An 18,443-nucleotide genomic window follows, 5' to 3' on the forward strand; every position below is an offset into this window, starting at 1 on the left:
GAAAGGCAGGGGTGGGGTGGGGGACAGAAGATCAGAAACGGGCTCTGGGCAGAGCAGAGAGCCTGATGTGGGGCTTGAACTCATGAACTCTGAGATCGTGGTCTGAGCTGAAGTCAGATGCTTAATCGATTGAGCCAGCCAGGCAGCCCAGCCTTCTAACCTATTTAGTTAGGAAATTCCAAAAGCTCTACTGACGAAATAATGTTTTCATTAGAGAAGACGTGGAAAAATAAAGTGCAAAGAACAACACAAAGGTCACTTATACAAGTACTTTTGAGCTAGGCACTGTTGAACTTAACTTTCCCCCCATTTTTTTTTCCCCTACAGGCACATTCCTAGACATCTATCTTAAAGCAACAGTTTGTATCATTAATACATGATTGTTCTCCCGGTTAAGTTTTAACCAAGGTGTATAATGCAGACTACTTCACTCTGTATTCTTGCTGGAGAAAACCACAGACACTATAAATACTGGGTTCTTAGCTATCTGATGCATCATTTCCTGTCTTACTTCCTCTGGGCCACTGGCAGTCCTGTTGCTGGCCTGCGTCTTCGCCACTCGTGACCTCTGAGCCATCCCTGACATCTCTCTCTCCAGGCCTGCATACGGAGCCCGTTAGGGGACTTTGTTATTTTTTCCCCTCAAATTTCTCAAACTGGTACTTTAGTTTTCAGCTGCTCCAATCCCAGTCTGTACTTCAACTGCCTCAGGCTGTCAGTGTCTGTTTCTTGGCCTCTGGCTTTTTCACTTCTCATTCCACACTTTAAAGAGGCAGTTTCTTGGGCCGCCTGGGTGGCTCAGTCGTTTGAGTGTCCGACTTTGGCTCGGGTCATGAGCTCACTGTTAGTGGGTTCAGGCCCTGCGTCGGGCTCTGCTCTGACAGCACAGAGCTTTCTTGGGATTCTCTCTCTACCTCCCCCTCCGCTCCTCCCCCACTTAGGTGCACGTGTGCTTGCTCTCTCTCTCTCAAAAATATTTTTAAAAAATCATTTTCTCCCCAGCGTTTCCTCAGCCTCCCATTCTGAGCAACCCTCTCCCATGGTTCCCGTGCAGGTCTCCCTGCATCCCGTTTAAGATTCTTGCTGGTGTCCTCCTTCACCTCATGCGCTGCGGACAGAGGTACGCCCTGGTTCCGTGTTCGCGGGTTGTGCAAGGCCAACTGGGCTGGCCCCAGTGAAGATGGCGAAGCAGGGAAAGTTTGTCATCCACAGCCTCTGTTCTTCGTTACTTTTGACCCCTCGAGGTTCTTCTTTCTTCCTGTTTGTTATGTGGTATCTTTCTTGCTCTATGATTCACACTTCTTCTTTTAAAGTTTATTTTGAGAGAGAGAGAAGGAAAGGGAGAGAGATAGAGAGACAGAGAGAGAGAACAAGCAGGGGAGGGGCAGAGAGAGAGGGAGAAAGAATCCCAAGTGGGAGCTGCACTGTCAGCATGGAGCCTAACCTGGAGCTTGATCTCATGAGCTGTGAAGTCGACCTGAGCTGAAACCAAGTGTTGGGCACTTAACCACTCAGTCCCGCAGGCGTCCCTCTGTGATTCATACTTTCAATCAGATCTGGAAGACTCTGATATTTGACTTATACTTAAATGAATTGCAATCCCATTCTTTTATGTGATCAAGTGTCTGCTGAAGTGAAGCTAGTGCAAATAGATATATAGCTTTTCATTGTAAAAAAATGTTGTTAATTAGCAAAGAAAAAGTTTGCAACTCTTCATTGATTCCTTCTACCGCAAAGTGATTTTATTTTCTGGAGTATGCAAGTCTGGGAATGACTACCTTATTTTTTTATTTATTTTTATTTTTTTAATATTTTTTAAAAATTTATTTCTAGGAGAGAGAGAGAGACAGCGTGAGCAGGGGAGGGTCAGAGAGAGAGGGAGTCACAGACTGAAACAGGCTCCAGGCTCTGAGCTGGCAGTCAGCACAGAGCCCGACGCGGGGCTCGAACCCACGAACCGCGAGATCATGACCTAAGCGAAAGTTGGACGCTTAACCGACTAAGCCACCCAGGCGCCCCTGGGAATGACCACTTTAAACCATAGAAGTAAAAAAGGAAAGGAGAAACAGGCAGGAGAGAGAGAGAAATAGAACAGCCAATAGGAAATAATGATATTATCAAGCTATGTCCCTTGATAAAAATGGGATATAATGAGTGTTTTCCTTTGATAAAAATGCATTATGTGAGTTTTTAAAAAAACCACATTCTCTTTTGTGTTTTACTGTGTAGTCCCTTGTTTATTCTGAGCTCCACATACGCATTTCTTGTATCTGTCAAGAATATTAACCATGACAGCATCGAATACATTGTTTTCTTTACTTGTCCCTGAATCTCCACATCTCATTAATATGTGGCATGCTTTGTACAATCAATAAATGATTGCTGATTATATGACAGTGTTTTGGGGCATAATCATCTTTCTTTGTATCTCTAGAGTGTTAATGTGTAACCAAATGTGAAAGAATTTAACTCTCCAACACCTATGTCAGCAATCTTTGTCGCTACACCTGTCCACGGATAATGGCGCCTGGTTGTCCGTGAGACTTCGTGTGCACCCTGTGCTGGTGCAGGTGGGGTTGATTTCTCTTGTGCTGTTGCTTGGCTCTAAGGCTTCATCCTTTGCCTTGTGCACTGGGCCAGAAAGGGAAATAGCCCCAAGGCCATATGGAAATGAGATGAGGGTCCTTCAGCGGTGGAATCAGTATTCAGCCTTGACAAAGAGCGATGGTACAGGTTGTTTTATATCCCAAAGCTGGAGTCATCTCTTTGGTGACCCCGGCATTGGTGACCCCGGCATGCCTTCATGTCTACACCGGCATTGTCCTTGCCTTGGTTCCACCAAAACCTGGGGAGAAGTGGGGAGGGAAAGAAGGACTTTTGTTGAGAAAGTATGATGGGGACCGATGCATGTCTGTTTTCATACCATCTCCAGTGACCCTTCCTCTTAAAAATTCTATGATTCTGTAATTACAGTGTGTACAGTTGGCACAATTGTTGCATTTGAAATTAAGTTACAATGAGTTCTATAAGAGACTACAGGTTGTTCACTGCCGTGGAAAGGTATTACATGATGAGATAGTGGAGGGGAAACAATGCACATATATTCGCTGTCTGCAACAGCTGCCTCCTGAGGCAAGCCGACGAATGAGGGCAAGGGGCGATTACGTAACCCATGAGCTCGTTCGCCATACTCTTGGAAAACAAAGTGAAATCTAACGTTTCATGTCACTGGACTGTCTCATAGTGCTTGCCCTACCTACATCAGATAACCTTTGAGTAATGTATTGGTTTTAGTTTATTATTCATTTTGCATTTGCTTTCATGTTGCTATATTCTAAGCCAGTGCAACTGTGAAATATTATTCTGTTTATGAAGCCAAAAATGTTAGTAGTTTAAGGAAGATGGAAATATATTTATAATGACATCATAACATCTGAGGGTTTTTTTTTTTTTTTTGCTTGAAAGGCTAAGAATTGAATTTACATACTGGTGCAGGTCTGGAGAGGGAAGAAAGTAGAAGGAGCTTGTATACAGGTGATCATTGACTCAGGTTGAATATTTTATACTAGAATGTTCTCATTTTTAGGGGACAACCTTGTATATTAACAATATTAAGGAATACTTCTGAGTAAGAATTTTAGCTAAGGATCGTTGGCTTAGCAGATTCTAGAAGAGCATCATTTCTCCATATCTGGGTTACAAGATAATGAGGCAAAGCAGGATTAAAAGGTCTGTGTTATGGTTCTATTCAAATAGTTTGGTCAGGAAACCAAAGAATTGGCCCAGCCTCCAGTATTGTTAACTGCTGAAGTACCAAAGGCGTAGTGGCTCCTCAGTGATTTGACTGGAAGCCTTAATTTTTTTTTTTTTTTTTTACTGGAAATCAAGATTTCTCTCTACCACTCGTATTGTCCATATGATTTACCTTAGACTTTTTTCTTTTTCTTGTTAAAGTAATCTCTACTCCCAGCATGGGGCTCAAACTCATGACCCTGAGATCAAGAGTTGCATGCTGTACCAGCTGAGCTGGCCGGGCACCCCCGGCCTTAGGCTTCTTAAGCATCTGTACCCAAGAGATTTGTAATTCTAGAAAAGTGACTGTAACTGGAATGCCTCCGGTGTGAATGCCATGTCACTATTCCAATTCTAGAGACTGGAAAAGTTCTAGGTGCAGAATTCCTCCAGAACAGGTTTGCCCATGGTCCTAGGTACTCTGGAGAACCAGCCCTGTGTTGGGCAGCCTCGCTGAACTTTTTTGGGCTCTTTCTCCCCATAATTAATATAGTCAAAAACCAGCCAGAGTCCTGAAATGGGTTTTAGGAGCTGTTTTGCAAAGATATTTGAGGTTTTGACTATATAGAAGCAGGTACACTCTTCAAATGTATTTGGAGCAGAACACTGTAAATGCTCTGGGTTAGTCAAGTTGGCGTTTCCCGCCATTATCCATTTTCCCTCCTAGTCTTTCTGTGTGGCTGTGATAGTCTGACAATGGCTGCTAAAGATTTAAGATCCTAATTCTCAGAATCTGTGAATGTTACCTTATTTGGAAACAAGGGTCTTTGGAGATGCAATTAATTTAAGGGTTTTGAGATGGAAGATTACCCTGGATTAGCCAGTTGGGCCCCAGATGCAATCACAATTATCCTTATGAAAGACTGAGGGAGACGTCGTGGTCACACAGAGAAGGTGTGTGACAATGGAGGCAGAAAGTGAAGTCAGGCCTCCTGAGCCAAGTGCTAGGGAATTCTGGTACCAACAGAGGCAAGGAGTGGCTCCCCCTAGAGCGTCTGGATACCAGTGATTCTGAGTTGGCCTGTTCTCTAGAATTAGGAGAGAATACATTTTAGGCCACCAAGTTTGTGGAAATTTGCAGCTACCTGGAACTAATACAGTAGGGAAAAGAAATAAAAATGAAATGGAAAGCCACTTGGTCAGGAGGACTGTCTACCATTCAATTTGGTTTTTCAAAAGAATCTCCTTTTGTTTACTTGTGTATATTCTACACTCTTAATGCAAGCCTGGTCTAATTTATTTTAATCCTGATCATCATATTAACTTTTCAAAAGCAACACTCCAATTGGGTGCGTCTCACATTCTTGTCATTCTTGTATGTATTCCCAGGGTGACTATATATTTAGGATCCTGTTGGGCTTGTTCATAATTGGATCTGCATTGCTTGGTGCATAGTAGGTTCTTAGTAAGCATATTTTAAATGAGTACATGCTTACTAATGACTATCTCCCTCATCAGGGCTCCAGTCTGCTTTTCCAGCTATATTTCTCACTATTCCTTGTTATATTCTTGCCAGGAAAAAAATCAAGTTGGTGAAATATAAATAATGAATAATAACTAGAGTTTCCCCTCTGAATAATAACAGTCCAGATGACAGATGGCAATGGAATAGTCTGATTGTATAGTATTAATTGGAACATTTTGTTACATCTTTAGAAGAAAGAGGCAAATTAGGACAAATCAAATCTATATTAAAGATTTATTTAAAAATGTACTTTAAGGTGTGTTTTTAGGATTAGTATAGATAAAATCCAAATGTATTCTGTGCCTGCAGCATTCTACAGAAGCAGTTGATACTCATGTCGGTGAGTTTCTCCCAAAGATAGGATGGGTTTGAACGAAAACTTTTTAAAACATTTTAAAATAAGCACTGAAACAAAAGGAGTGCATATTAAAATGATTGTGGTAAGTTGAAATTAAGAATTCACTTGGTGGGTTGCTGGGGTGGCTCAGTCAGTTGAGCCAGATCATGATTCAGCTCAGATCATGATCTCATGGTTGTGAGATTGAGCCCCAGGCTGGACTCCGCGCTGGGCATGGAGCCTGCTTAAAAATTCACTCTGTCTCTCTCTCTGTCTCTCTCACTCTCTCTCTCTCCTCCTCCCCCTACCCCTGCTGCCACTCCCCCACTTACGTGCATATGTTCTCTCCCCCCACTGCCCCCCAAAAAAGAATTGGTGAATCTGAAATAATTCCTTTCACTGAAAAGCAGCTTTTGGCTTGTAAGTTGCTGAATTTCGTACTCAGGACAATATCCTGTCTAAGACAACCTAGTGAACATTGATGATTGATTTCTTTTCCCCAGCTTTTCTTGTGAAAAACTTGAGTACTTAGGAATGTTTTGAAATGGGAAATGAATACACATAAATCTTACATTTGGATTCAAAGTTTTAATTTAAAGAAGTTTAAAATTCCAAAACTCAAGCCATACTCTAAACTAATTAAATCTTAATTCCTGGATAGGCCAGTGGCATCAGAATTTTTTTTTTTTTTTTTGGAAGCTTCCTCGGTGATTCCAATGTGCAGACCAATTTGAAAACCACTGTACGATACCATTGTCACACCAAAGATAATTATGATTTAATATGCAGTACAGGTGAAAGAAATTCCAGTGTTTCCCTAGGCACCTTTTAGAGCTGTTTTGTTTTCTAAACTACAATGTATTTGATACACAAAAATGGGGATTTTTGTCTGTTCTGTTTGCCGCAGTATCTCTAGTGCCTAGAATAGGGAGTAATACAGAGTAGGTAATAAGAAACATTTGTAGATTGCATGAGCTTAATCAGTGGCTCTTGCATTTTGCTGAGTGCATTGGATATGTCTGAGCAATGGCTTTACCTATACAATTTTTCTTGTGCGCTAATGTGTCATCCTTGATTTAGAAAAAGATGAATGGAGTACTGGAACTTTCTAGACAATGACACCTTTAGGTTCAAATATGTGTTCAGAAAAGTAAGGTGGAATTTTATTTCATGTTTTCTGTAAACATTGCTGGGAGACTGAAAAGAGCCTACCCATATGGATCCCTGGGGTTCAGACGGGGCGGTTTCATAGCCCTCCACCACCCTTATGAAAGCTGCCCCTCCCCCACGGTGAGCCTAGCATTCTCATAGGTACCTAATTGCCCTTTCATCATTTTCTTACAACCACAGACTTGATTCTACTTTTTGGAATTGTGAAGCATAATTGTAAACAAAATTTGGATGGTACTCATACACAAGTTTTATTTTAAGTTAAGTTACTGCTATCTTCTTTTTAAAGTTTATTAAGACAGAGAGAGGGAGAGGGAGAGAGAGAGAGAGAGAGAGAGAATGGGCACGAGTGGGGGAAGTGCAGAAAGAGAGGGATAGAGAATCCCAAGCAGGCTCCCAACTGTGAGTGCAGAGCCCGACATGGGGCTGGAACCCAGGACCTGAGCCGAACTGACTGAGCCATCCAGGTGCCCCCAAATTACTGCTACCTTGTATCGCTTTTCCCTTCACACATTACAATTACTCTTGGCTTTGATGGTAGTAGTATTTCTGTGCGTGAAGCTTCAATCCTGGCCGATGCTTCAGGTGGTAAGGTTTGGGAGCAAAGGTTTTTGGAAGGACAAGGAAACCACAGCCATAGAAGGAAGAAGCAACTCATGAATGGCATTGGTAAGACCACAGAAGATGGGGAATGTGTGTCCAGGGAAAGAGCCAGTGAGCCTTTCAGTATACTCTTATTAGTGACAAAATTCTGAAAAATATTTTAACCATTGTTATTTGTCTGTCATCGAGTGTTCTCCAAGCATTCATTCAATTTTAGGACAGCTTTGGGACTTTGAGGAATAGCACAGGTAAGTCTAATCTAATGAAGCAGCAGGCTCTAAATACTTTAAGACAGTGCCTTATTCCTTTTAGAGCCAGCATTTTAAGTGGTTATGCTTCACGAAAGGGAGAGTTCACCAGATCGACTGAAACTAGCTACTCATAATCTTGAGCGAGTGTGATTTTTTTTTTTTTTTTTTTTTTTATGAACAACAAAAGCAGGTGATGAAGAATGTATCAGTAATGAAACTGGACCTTTGTCCTGGGACTCTGACAATCTCTTAATTTACAGTTTCAGATCTGGCCTTGTGATATACTTATCTAGGTTCGGCAATATAAAAATTCAACGGTACTGTCCCTGAATATGCGATTTTCCTTGTTTTTTGTTTTTTAAATGTACAAATGGTTCTTCATCTGTTTTCAGGCAAATCACTCTTTCTTAAATAATTTTCAAGGCTAATACCTTTACCTTGTAATCAAGGGGACTGTTTCACTTAACTCTTTCTTTGGTACCTGAGGATACAGGTTGGGAGAGGTAAAATGGCTGTTGAAGGTAACCCACAGCCAGCTGGTAATGGTACCAGGAACAGAACCTACAATCACTGATAAATATTTAATGGCTGCTCAAGGTTACTCACACAACTGGTGATAGAAAGAACAGAACCTGGAATTACTGATGAATGTTATTAAATGAAGTGCCTGCTCCATGCGTCTTATTTTCCAGCCATTTTATTATTTAAAATAAAATTTTTTTAAGTTCACTATTTGTAGAGAGAGAGGGAAGAGACAGGGAACGGGCAGAGAGAGAGAGGGAGACACAGAATCTGAAGCGGGCTCCAGGCTGTCCCACACAGAGCCTGATGCGGGGCTTGAACTCACGGAACCACGAGATCATGACCTGAGCCAAAGTTGGATGCTCAACCGACTGAGCCACCCACGTGCCCCATTTTTCCAGGCATTTTAAACAGTATTACTGTAACACTGTAATACTGACATTCTGCAAATGTAGTAGTGATGCTGAACTCCATAGATGAGTAGAGTGTTTTTATTCCATCTTCATAAAAATTGGCAAAGGAATGTTTTTCGCATGAGCTCTGACTTTGGAGATGCTAAGGGTCTAAGAGCCCATAAGCGAGCTATGGGGTGTGACGAGCATGTTCATGGCATGCACAGCACTTTCTAGAGAGTCACTGGTTGATTTGGGATAGTTTTGTGATTTCTTTGGTGAAGATTCCTTGGCTACTTTAAGCCATATTTAATGGATTACCCAGTGGTGAAAGTTCTAGTGGTAGTATTTGACCTGTTGTCCCCTGCAGCTCATGGGGAGAGGGGCACTTAACCCTTACAAGTGGTCAGGAAGCAAAACTAGCAGTTCTTACCACCTTCATATGTAAGAAGACATTGACTGCTCTCGCCACAGCTTTATTACTTTCCCATCTACCGCAGGGATGATGACTGACCATGTCAGATGTGAGGCAACTTGGCCTCATCCGCTCTCCCTATTTTCTCCCACTTTTCTTACCATTCAACAGCCTCTTCTGGAGTGTAGCCAGGAAAGAATCAGAGTCTGACACTTTCGGTACCACATCAGGTGCCAGACCTCAGTGATACTAATCAGGGTTTTTTGGGTGGATCTGTTTTATGTTTTTAGCAGAAATGAGAGCTGCCATTTAAAATGCTCTCTGGTCACTTATTGGTCAGTCTTTATATGGAATACATTTGCTCCTTCAGCGGTGGGCAAGCACAAGCAGAGTGAGGTGGAGGAGGGTGGTGTGGGGCAGCTACTGGCTGAACTTGGAGTGAGAGTTGGTCTGGCTTTGAGAGCTATTTGATTGGCAGCACAGGTAGTCCAAGGGACATAACGGAGGGGGATTGATTACCAGTATCCTACAAGAAACAAGGGTAGGGGAAGTACAAGTCCCTGTTTCTTACTCCTTCTGAAATACCTTCTCATGTCTCTTAGGGCTGGGAGCCAAGGCTGCTTCCTTGGCTTATAGATCCATCGATACACAGCAAGGCAAATGCCGGTGGCTGTAAGAGATGCTCCTGAGACAAATGCCAGTCGTCTTAGGTGTCTGTGGTAAACGTGTGCATGGATTTCCCCTGGTATAGCCACCAGGTAGTGGAACGCTAAAGTGGCTCCAAAATCCACCATCATTGGAGTTGTGGAAAAGGGGTTCCGGTGTCACGTAGCCAGTTAGTGTCAGACTGAACTAACCTTCATATTGCTACTTGGCCTCTTTAATTAGAGGCTGTGATGCGAACGGGTTAGCCATCCGAATGAGCCAAAGGTGCTTTACTGAATCCAGACCTCCTACTAAGTGCAACCTTGTCAAGTTATTGAACCACCTTGTCCTTCTGTTTCTCACCTGGTGCATTGGAATAATCAAGTTGTTGTGAGGAGGAAATGCAAAAACGCCCATGCAAATGTTTAACCGAGTCCTGGCTGATGGTAAGAGCTCAGTAAGGGAAGGGCAAGCTCCTGGTATCGCCATTATGTTATTCCCTCTTGCTTCTTTACTCACAGTTCTGTCAACATTTTAAGGAATGAAAAATAGACGTGACACCTTACGAAAATATAAACTTATGAATTATTTACAGATTCACTTGGCCACACTTAATAGGAGATGATGCGCTGCTGTTATAAACAAGAGGGTCATAGTTTAGCTCTCATGAGAGACCAACTGTGTGTGTATATATTTAAGAAAATATATTTTCTTCATTGAGGCATGTAACAGAAAAATGTCTATTTTGTTTTGTAATTTTCTAGAACCATAGGATTTTGAAACTTAAATGTTTCATATTTGCTACTCCCTTGACTTACAAGGAAAGAAGTAGGCCAGAGAGATAAGTGACATATTCAAGATTACATAGTTAATAATAGAGCCAGGCAGGCAGTCTGTGGCCTCACTTCTTTGTGTCACAGACCTGTGTCGTAGATGTTCACGAGTATCACCTACCTCGCTGACATCTGACATTAGTTTGCTTCAGTATTGGATGGTTGTAATAATGAGAATTTCACTGAGCAGCTTTCATGGAGATAAAAAGAGTTAATTTAAATTTTTAGACAGTTTATAAAATACTTCAGTAAGGCGTATTTCCTTAGTGATGGAGAGATTAAAAGCTTAAAGCAGAGTTGGGAAGAAGCTAAAATCAGATCAGTGACTTAAAACCTCTTTCAGAGAAAGGGGTGGATGTGTGTGTGTGAATTACTCTGTGGGTCCAGAGATTAAGAAAATGAAATGTGAGCCAGTATCTTTGAAACCTTTCCCTAATTTGTCATTCAGTTGAGTGGCTTTGGGAGAATATCACTTTCTCTTTCCACATTTTGATTGTGTTTAAAATAGAGCATAAAATAACTTCAAAGGATAGAAGTTCTTCAGAGGATAGAAACATTAGATATTGAAGGCTGATGAAGTACACCTAGTATAGTAATATTACCTGCAGATCTGAAATGAGTTGGTATTCTGGGGTTTGGCGGTGCTTTTCTTTAGATACCATTAAAAAGAGTGGACTTATGGTATGTCAGTGTTAGAAAGGCAACTAGTGTGAGAAGCTGTTGAAAAGAATGGAAATGATCTCGTCATTTGAGGCATTTATCACCTAAGTGGGCGCGGGCCGAAAAATTCCAAGAAGGCAGATCCCATGAGCTTGAAGTTTGTGAATCATTGCTGACTAATTAACAGTAGTTAAGGCATGCAAACCACACTTCAGGACTTTAAGAAGTGATTTCAGATTAAATATTGTGATTTTCTTTACTTCATCCTTCCTATACAGTTATAAAATAAAGAGGAAAAACAAATGTAAAATAAACCTGGTTTGAAACCAAAATGTGATAAAACCAAAGAAAAAAAAAAGCTTCACTTGGGATATTCATTTGGTTACTCCATTTAGGGTTGTTTGGCATGGCTATATTATCGTTGAAAGCAAACTGGAGGTGGTTTTTGACTTAAAAAATTGAAATGAAGAAGCAAAATAGGAACTCGATATTTGCATTAAATTTCCATGTAGTATGAAAATATGTAGCAAATGAAAACCTTTCCATTTTAAGCACTGAATGAATGACAGCACAAAGCATCGTAGAATTATCTTTCTACAATTTATCCAAAAGCATGTTTTTAAACAAAGTTTTTCTGATTTTTTTTTTTTTTTTTTTTTTGGAAGGACTACGTATGTTTTCAAATTGCTCATTGGTGCATTTGAAAGAAACTGGGCAGGAAGGCAGGATGGAGTTGCAGCCTGTCTGCAAACCACCAGAGACTGTTTCCTCACCTCCCTGGATCCTCTTTCCTTCATCTGAAAAATAAAATGATTTGACTAGGTCATCTAAAGATTTCTTTCATCTCTGTAAATCTGTCATCATTAATAATGTGAGAATTCAGAGATCAGTATGGGTCAAGAGCTTGAAAGCTTCATCAAGGATATTAACAGGAACCAGATTTTGAAGGAAATCTGACACTTGCTTTTTCAGAAAGGGGGCATTTCACTTGGACGTAGAGCATGAACAGAGACATTTTTGGTAGGGATGTCCTCATAACTTATTGCCTGATTATTGTAAAAGCAAAGTTGTTGACTCTATAGGTGGATTAAATCAGGGATTACTTCAGTAGATTTGGGGCAGCCTGAAAGACATTTTCAGGCAGCCAGAAGGAGCTACTTTGAATAGAGTGGTACTGAAGCTGATGAATGTGAAGTATCACAGGTCTGCTTGGGTACAGACTTTAACATGCTTTACATTTTTAGGAAGTAAGGAACGACTAAGGAAGAAGCCAGCAGTGGGGCATTAAAGTAAGATTCAGGGTATGTCTGATGGGCTGTGCAGAAGGATCTGTGTTGAATGAGTTCTCCTGGGTACTGAGAGATGGGGTGGTGGGGGCGGAGGGGGTAGTGGTGGACAGAAACTGACATAATGAGTGGCGGAGAACTGGAAGTTCCCAGAGGCTGTCAGGAGGTTGGCTGTGCTTCAAGATGGGGAGCACTGAATTAGAAATCTTTGTGATTTGAGTTAATAAGGCTCAGGCTGTGACCACGTTAATGAGACTTGATGTGCAATGGGGACAAGTCAGCATACACAATGAGGGGGGGAATGCGTGAGGTGGGGGGGCAGGATGACACAGATGTTTAAATTCCAAGGGTGATGATTGCAGAGGGCAGGGGTGAAAAATCTGAGCCAGGAGCAGGACACAGAGGGGACGGGAAGTGTGTGTGTGTGTGTGTGTGTGTGTGTGTGTGTGTGTGTGTTGATTATGAGACTTGTTTCTGAAACCAGCTGTGTCATTGTCAGTAACCTGCTGTGAGTATAATCACTTACCCTTGCAGGGCCTCTGTGTGCTAAAAGGCAAAATGAGGGTGAGAAGAGTTGAACTGTGTCTGTACTTCTCAGTGGGGGCGGTATTGCCCTCTAAAGGGCATTTTGGAAATTTGTGGGGTTGTTTTATGGCCTCTCATTCATTGTTTGCAGGGCTGAGCTTGTGTGAGACATCCTATAGTTTCACAATGGTCCCACCAAACTAAGAATTGTCTGGGGTCCTTCATGACTTCAGAATGACCCGTTTGGCATTCCTGAAGAATGTCCTATAAAAATGTTTCCTTTCTGCTTCTCTTAACTCAGGTTTTTAATTCCATCCACTACTGATCCCTTTGATCTCTTATTTTGTATTTTCTTAGGAGGTATTTTTTCTGATATTTTTTCCTCAAATCTAAACTCGCTCATTATGAGTAGGTATAAGCAGTGGACTACTTCCTTATGTCTTTTAGTATACAAACATCCACTTATTGAAGTGCATAGTATTTTGAATTATTTCCCTTAATAATATGATATGTGTATGCCTATATACACACATCTTATTAAAATTACGTAGAGATAAATGATCAGAATTTCACTCGGGTATGGTAAAGGTAGAGATGATAAAATATGTGATCTCTTCAGAGCAAGTGTGTTAAGGTCAAGAACCACTTCACCAGAGAATCTTCAACATTTCTAACTTCTGACATCTCTAAAATACTGCAGCTCTGTGACTGTTAAGATTTGAAGAGGTAGATTTTCTAAACTGGGAAGTGTTGAAGACGGACCTCATCAGGATGGGAATTGAGGAGAAAGCAGACACTCCTTGTGAATCCAGGAAGGCCTGAAGAGGTTGAGATCTATCTGGAGGGGAAGCACAGGATGGGTCCTTGGGGAGAGCGTGTTTCCTGCTGTTGTAGGCAGATGGAGTGAGAGTGAGAAGAGTGTGGGTTTGGCAGGCCACGGAGAAGAGCAGAGGTGGGAGGGCATTAAAAAATAGGAGTTACGACTTCACACTCATTTTTTTTTTTTTTTTTAGCTGCGTCTGGATGACTCTCCTTTTCCATATGCAGTAGGTGGTGAAAGTTGTTCAAATAATTGAGCTACCCACCAGTGTGTATCCCTTTATTCTGGAAGTTTATTTTTTATATGTTATGACATGGTCGCGTCACTCATCAGTAGCGTGAAAGGTCCTCTGCCAGAACCCAGGAAGAAAGTTACCCGTGATATGCGATCTTCCTTTCTGTTTCATTAGGCCTGCTATTGCCACTTTAGTTTTTAATTGGAGAATTTCTGAATCTTCTTCTTGTAAGGTGGTATAATATATTAAAGAATGCCTAAAATATTAAAACTACAAGTGACTGTAGATACCTGCCATAAGAAAAAGTATAAATGTCAAAATAATGAGACATCTTTTAAAATACAGTGTGGGATTGCTTAGGTTTGCTTCCTTTTTATTTATTTAATCTTTTTATTAAACTTTTTTTTAATGTTTATTTTTGAGAGACAGAGACAGAGAGAGAGAGGGAAGGAAGGAGGGAGAGAGAACATGAGCAGGGGAGGGGCGGAGAGAGAGAGAGGGAGACACAGACTTTGAAGCAAGCTCCAGGCTCTGAGCTGTCAGCATCGAGCCCAACATGTGGCTCGAACTCACCAACTGCGGGATCATGATCTGAGCTGAAGGTCAGTTGCTTAACTGACTAAGCCACACAGATGCCCCTTAATTTATTCTTTTTAATTTTGATTCCAGTACCGGTAACCTATGTTGTTATATTATTTTCAGGTATACCATAGAGTGATTCAGGAAGGCAATACATTGCTCAGTGGTCATCAAGATAAGTGTACTCTTAATCCCCTTCACATATTTCATCTATACTCCAACCCCTCCACCCTCACCCCCCTCTTCTCTGGTAACTATTAGTTCCTTGTAGTTAAGCTGGGTTTTTGTTTTGTTATATTTTGTGTTTGGTTTGTCTTTTTTCTCCCCCTTTCTTTTGTTTCTTAAAGTCCACCTATGAGTGAAATCGTAGGTATTTGTCTTTCTCTGACTGGCTTATTTTGCTTAGTTTGCCTGCAGTTCTCCATGTTGTTGCAAATGTCAGGATTTTGTTCTTATGACTGAATAATATTCCAATATATCTATATGCACATATACATATATACATAGATACATACATGTAGACATACCACATCTTTCATCTGCCGGTGGACACTCCGGCTGCTTCCATAGTTTGGCTGTTAGAAATAATGCTGCAATAAGCATAGGAGTACATATATCCTTTGGAATTAGTGTTTTCTTATTCTTTGGATCTATATCCAGTGATCCAATGCTGGATTGTAGGGTAGTTCTATTCTTAACTTTGTAGGCAACTCCATAGTGTATTTCACAGTGGCTGTACCCGTTTGCATTCCTACCATCAGTGCAGGAGCTTTCAGGTGCACAATGTGGTGATGCCACACTTCCATACCACACCCAATGCTTATCCTTAATCCCTATCACCTATTGTACCCATTCCCCCCGCCTCCTCTCTGGTAACCATCATTTATTCTCTATAGTTAGAAGTCTATTTTTGGTTTGTCTCTTTTTTCTTTGCTTTGCTTCTTTAATTCCACATATGAGTGAAATCATATGGTATCTGTCTTTCCCTTATTTCACTTACTGATTATACTCTTTGGACCCATCCATGTTGTTGCAAATGGCAAGATTTCATTCTTTTTTTATGGCTGAGTAGTATTCCATTGTATGTGTGTATGTTTGTGTATATACATATGTATGTATATATGTGCATACATACTTACACACCGCATCTTTTTTATCCATTCATCTATTGATGGACAATGGGCGCTTTTTTTTTAAGTTGGTTTTAAACCAGAGAAAGTTTGAACTTGATATCCAGCATCAGTGCTCACAATGATCACAAATGAAATTCTGAGGGGCTATTTTGGAGCAAGGTTTAAGGAGATTCTAACAAAAACTGTTACAGTCCAGATTAAGTTGCTTTATGTAAGCATAAGTTTTTGAGGAGAAAAATTGGACAAAGTTTGACAGGATGGATAGACTTAAAATCAACTGAAAAAGGAAACAGTTGTTAATATAACTTCTGTTTGCAATGCGTAATGGGGCTGGGGCTCCAAAATTATGGTGAGATATTGCATACACTGAGCAAAGCACTATATAATGTTGCTCACTCTAGAAAACTGGGTTAATATTGAAAACAACAAATTAAAAAAAAAACTGTAAATTGCCAGTAATGCCAGTGCCTGAAGATAGTTATATCAACATTTTGGTGCATGTTATTTAATCGCCTTTTTTTTTCTGTTGCTATTTAAAAAGGGCTGGTTAAATGTAAAACACAGTGGATGGTGTCCTAACTTCACAAAACAGAGGAAGGCACTGACCCTGCTCTTCCGGAGTGGACAGCTTTAACCCTAGCCCCTCTTGTGATGGCTTTATTTCTCTGGACTTGAGGCGCTCACAGTGTTTCCTTTTTGAATCATGACCTTGGTTTATTGGGTTATCTATTATATGGTATTTGGGCCTTTGCAAATATTATTTCCAGTCCATAAGCCATGCAAGATAGATACTTTTATTTTTTTATTTTTCAAAATTAAAAAGTTTATTTTGAGAGAGAGAGAGAGAGTGTGTGTGTGTGAGTGGGGGAAGGGCAGAGAGAGGGAGAGCGAGAATCCCAAGCAAGCTCTGCACTCGATGCCACGACCGTGAGATCATGACCTGAACCAAAATAAGGAGCTGGAGGTTTAACCCACTGAGCTACCCAGGCGCCCTGATGGGTATTTTTATTTAATTTTACAAATGAGGAAAGGGATGCTCCAAGAAGTTAGGCAGTTTGCCCAAAGCTCTCTGTACAGTGAGTGACAGCATTGTTGGGACTGAAGCCCGCACCTGTCCCTGTAGCAGCAGACTCTCAGACAGGGGTCCCATCAGCATCTGGGATTGTAGCGTTGTAAGGAGAGTGTGAGACAGGATGGGGTGCCTGAGTCAGAGGAGCTCGGCAAGTGCTTCTGGACAGGGTAGGGTCTTTGAAGGGAGAAGTAGGTGGAGTCCAGATGGGGCAGAAAGCTGGGGCAGTGCTCCCAGGGTCTTGAATGGCAGACCAAAGGGTCTGGACACAGAATGAGCCAGACGGCTCCTGTCCTGACTGTTCTCAGGGTTTACAAAGAGAAGTGAAAGAGAATTTGGAGATGCTGAGACTTGTTGAAACTGTAAAATGTTTTTACATGTTTTTTGGTGACTCTTTGGATAAACCGATGCCTTAAGGGTGAGTGGTTGAGGATACTACGCTGATACTGCACATGTGACCTATCATGCGGTGTTGACTTTGTTCTGTTAAAAAAAAAAAAAAAAAAAGATTCTGAAATAAATGATGGCTAAAAGCAGTGGATTGCTATCACGTCCTGGCTGTGAAGAGCATGATAGCCTCTACCTCTAGAAAAGGACTATTTGAGGAAAAACGAATATAAGCAATACCAAATAAACTTGTTATATGATTTCGAAAGGGTAGTAGGTAGTGACTAGAGGCCTTTAAATGGAAGTTGCAGCCTTGCTCAAATTCCCCGGAGGGTGGGGGGGGGGGAGGTGGTGGTGGTTGAAAGACAGAAGGAGAAGAGATGGGAGCTGTTCTTAGCCTCTTTCCTCATTTTCTGTTTGTACTTCTTTTTGATAGACGTGCATGTTCCTTTGTCCCTTTGATGAAAAGGAGACCAATGATGCTTCTTCCTCTTGCTTTTCCATTGTTCCATTGTCTCTCCACCCTACTCCCTTCTTGTTTTCAACTCTTTTGCACACACATATTTCAGGACGCCTGGTAACCTTCCTCCTCTTGGCTGGGAGCCCAGTCAGACATTATCAGCCTCCAGTCCTTGGCCAGGAGCCTGCTGGGACCCAAGGAGGCTCTTGTCAATTTCTCTTTGCCCTTCACGTGTGTATTGCCTTCTGCCTGGCAGATCCTGACCTGAGGATGATAGCCAATACCATGCAAGCCACTCTGGATCTCAATAAATGTTTCCTGAATGAGTTTATTACTCACTGGGAGAAGAGAACCCTTTCATGGGAAGACTTCCTCTTTAGGTATCTATGGATCCAAATATATATATTTTTCTTTTTCTGCAGGTACCTGGTTGATGCCTGACTCAGTAGAGTAGGGTTTTGGTTGTTTTAAATTTGTAAGTGCTCTGTGTAGAAAACATTTATTAAAGACAAAGGGAACATCTGGCTTAAGGGACAAATCGGGGTTGTAGTTCAATTTTATTTAGGCCTGTGAAGTATTAAGAGATGTTGCCGTTCTGAAGATGTCACCATGACTTTTGAAAACATTGAGCAATAGTGCCCACAAGATGGAGATGTTATTCCATGGGAAGAAAAGAAAAAAAACAATTGATTTTTTTTTCTTGGTAAAATTGGGGCAGTGTGGGATTCCCACTTTTTTAGAGTGGGAAGATAGTGGTTGTTTTAAATCTGAAAATGAGTAAAATGATTTTATAAAACGAGTACTACAATTTGTGAGTGCTTCAACATTTGGTGAAATTAATTGACACTGACTACTTTCTCCATT

At 41.2% G+C, this 18,443-nt stretch overlaps 1 protein-coding gene across 5 annotated transcripts in view; it reads left to right on the forward strand.

Annotated features, from left to right (window-relative positions):
* Window positions 1-18,443, forward strand: part of ARHGAP18 (Rho GTPase activating protein 18) — a 193,391-nt gene that overhangs the window by 92,503 nt on the left and 82,445 nt on the right. The window contains exon 1 of one of the 5 annotated variants that reach the window (XM_039240414.1): window positions 1,089-1,120. The exons of 3 other annotated variants lie outside the window; for them this stretch is intronic. In XM_039240414.1, the coding sequence (XP_039096345.1) occupies window positions 1,104-1,120 (17 nt within the window). In that variant the 5' untranslated portion in view covers window positions 1,089-1,103. Of the gene's footprint in view, window positions 1-1,088; window positions 1,121-17,836; window positions 17,960-18,443 lie in introns of those variants that run through there. One more of the 5 variants, XM_039240410.1, reaches the window with a different exon arrangement.

Source organism: Hyaena hyaena, unplaced genomic scaffold (assembly GCF_003009895.1).
Source record: "Hyaena hyaena isolate Hyena2069 unplaced genomic scaffold, ASM300989v1 scaffold_178, whole genome shotgun sequence".
NCBI lineage: Eukaryota > Metazoa > Chordata > Mammalia > Carnivora > Hyaenidae > Hyaena > Hyaena hyaena.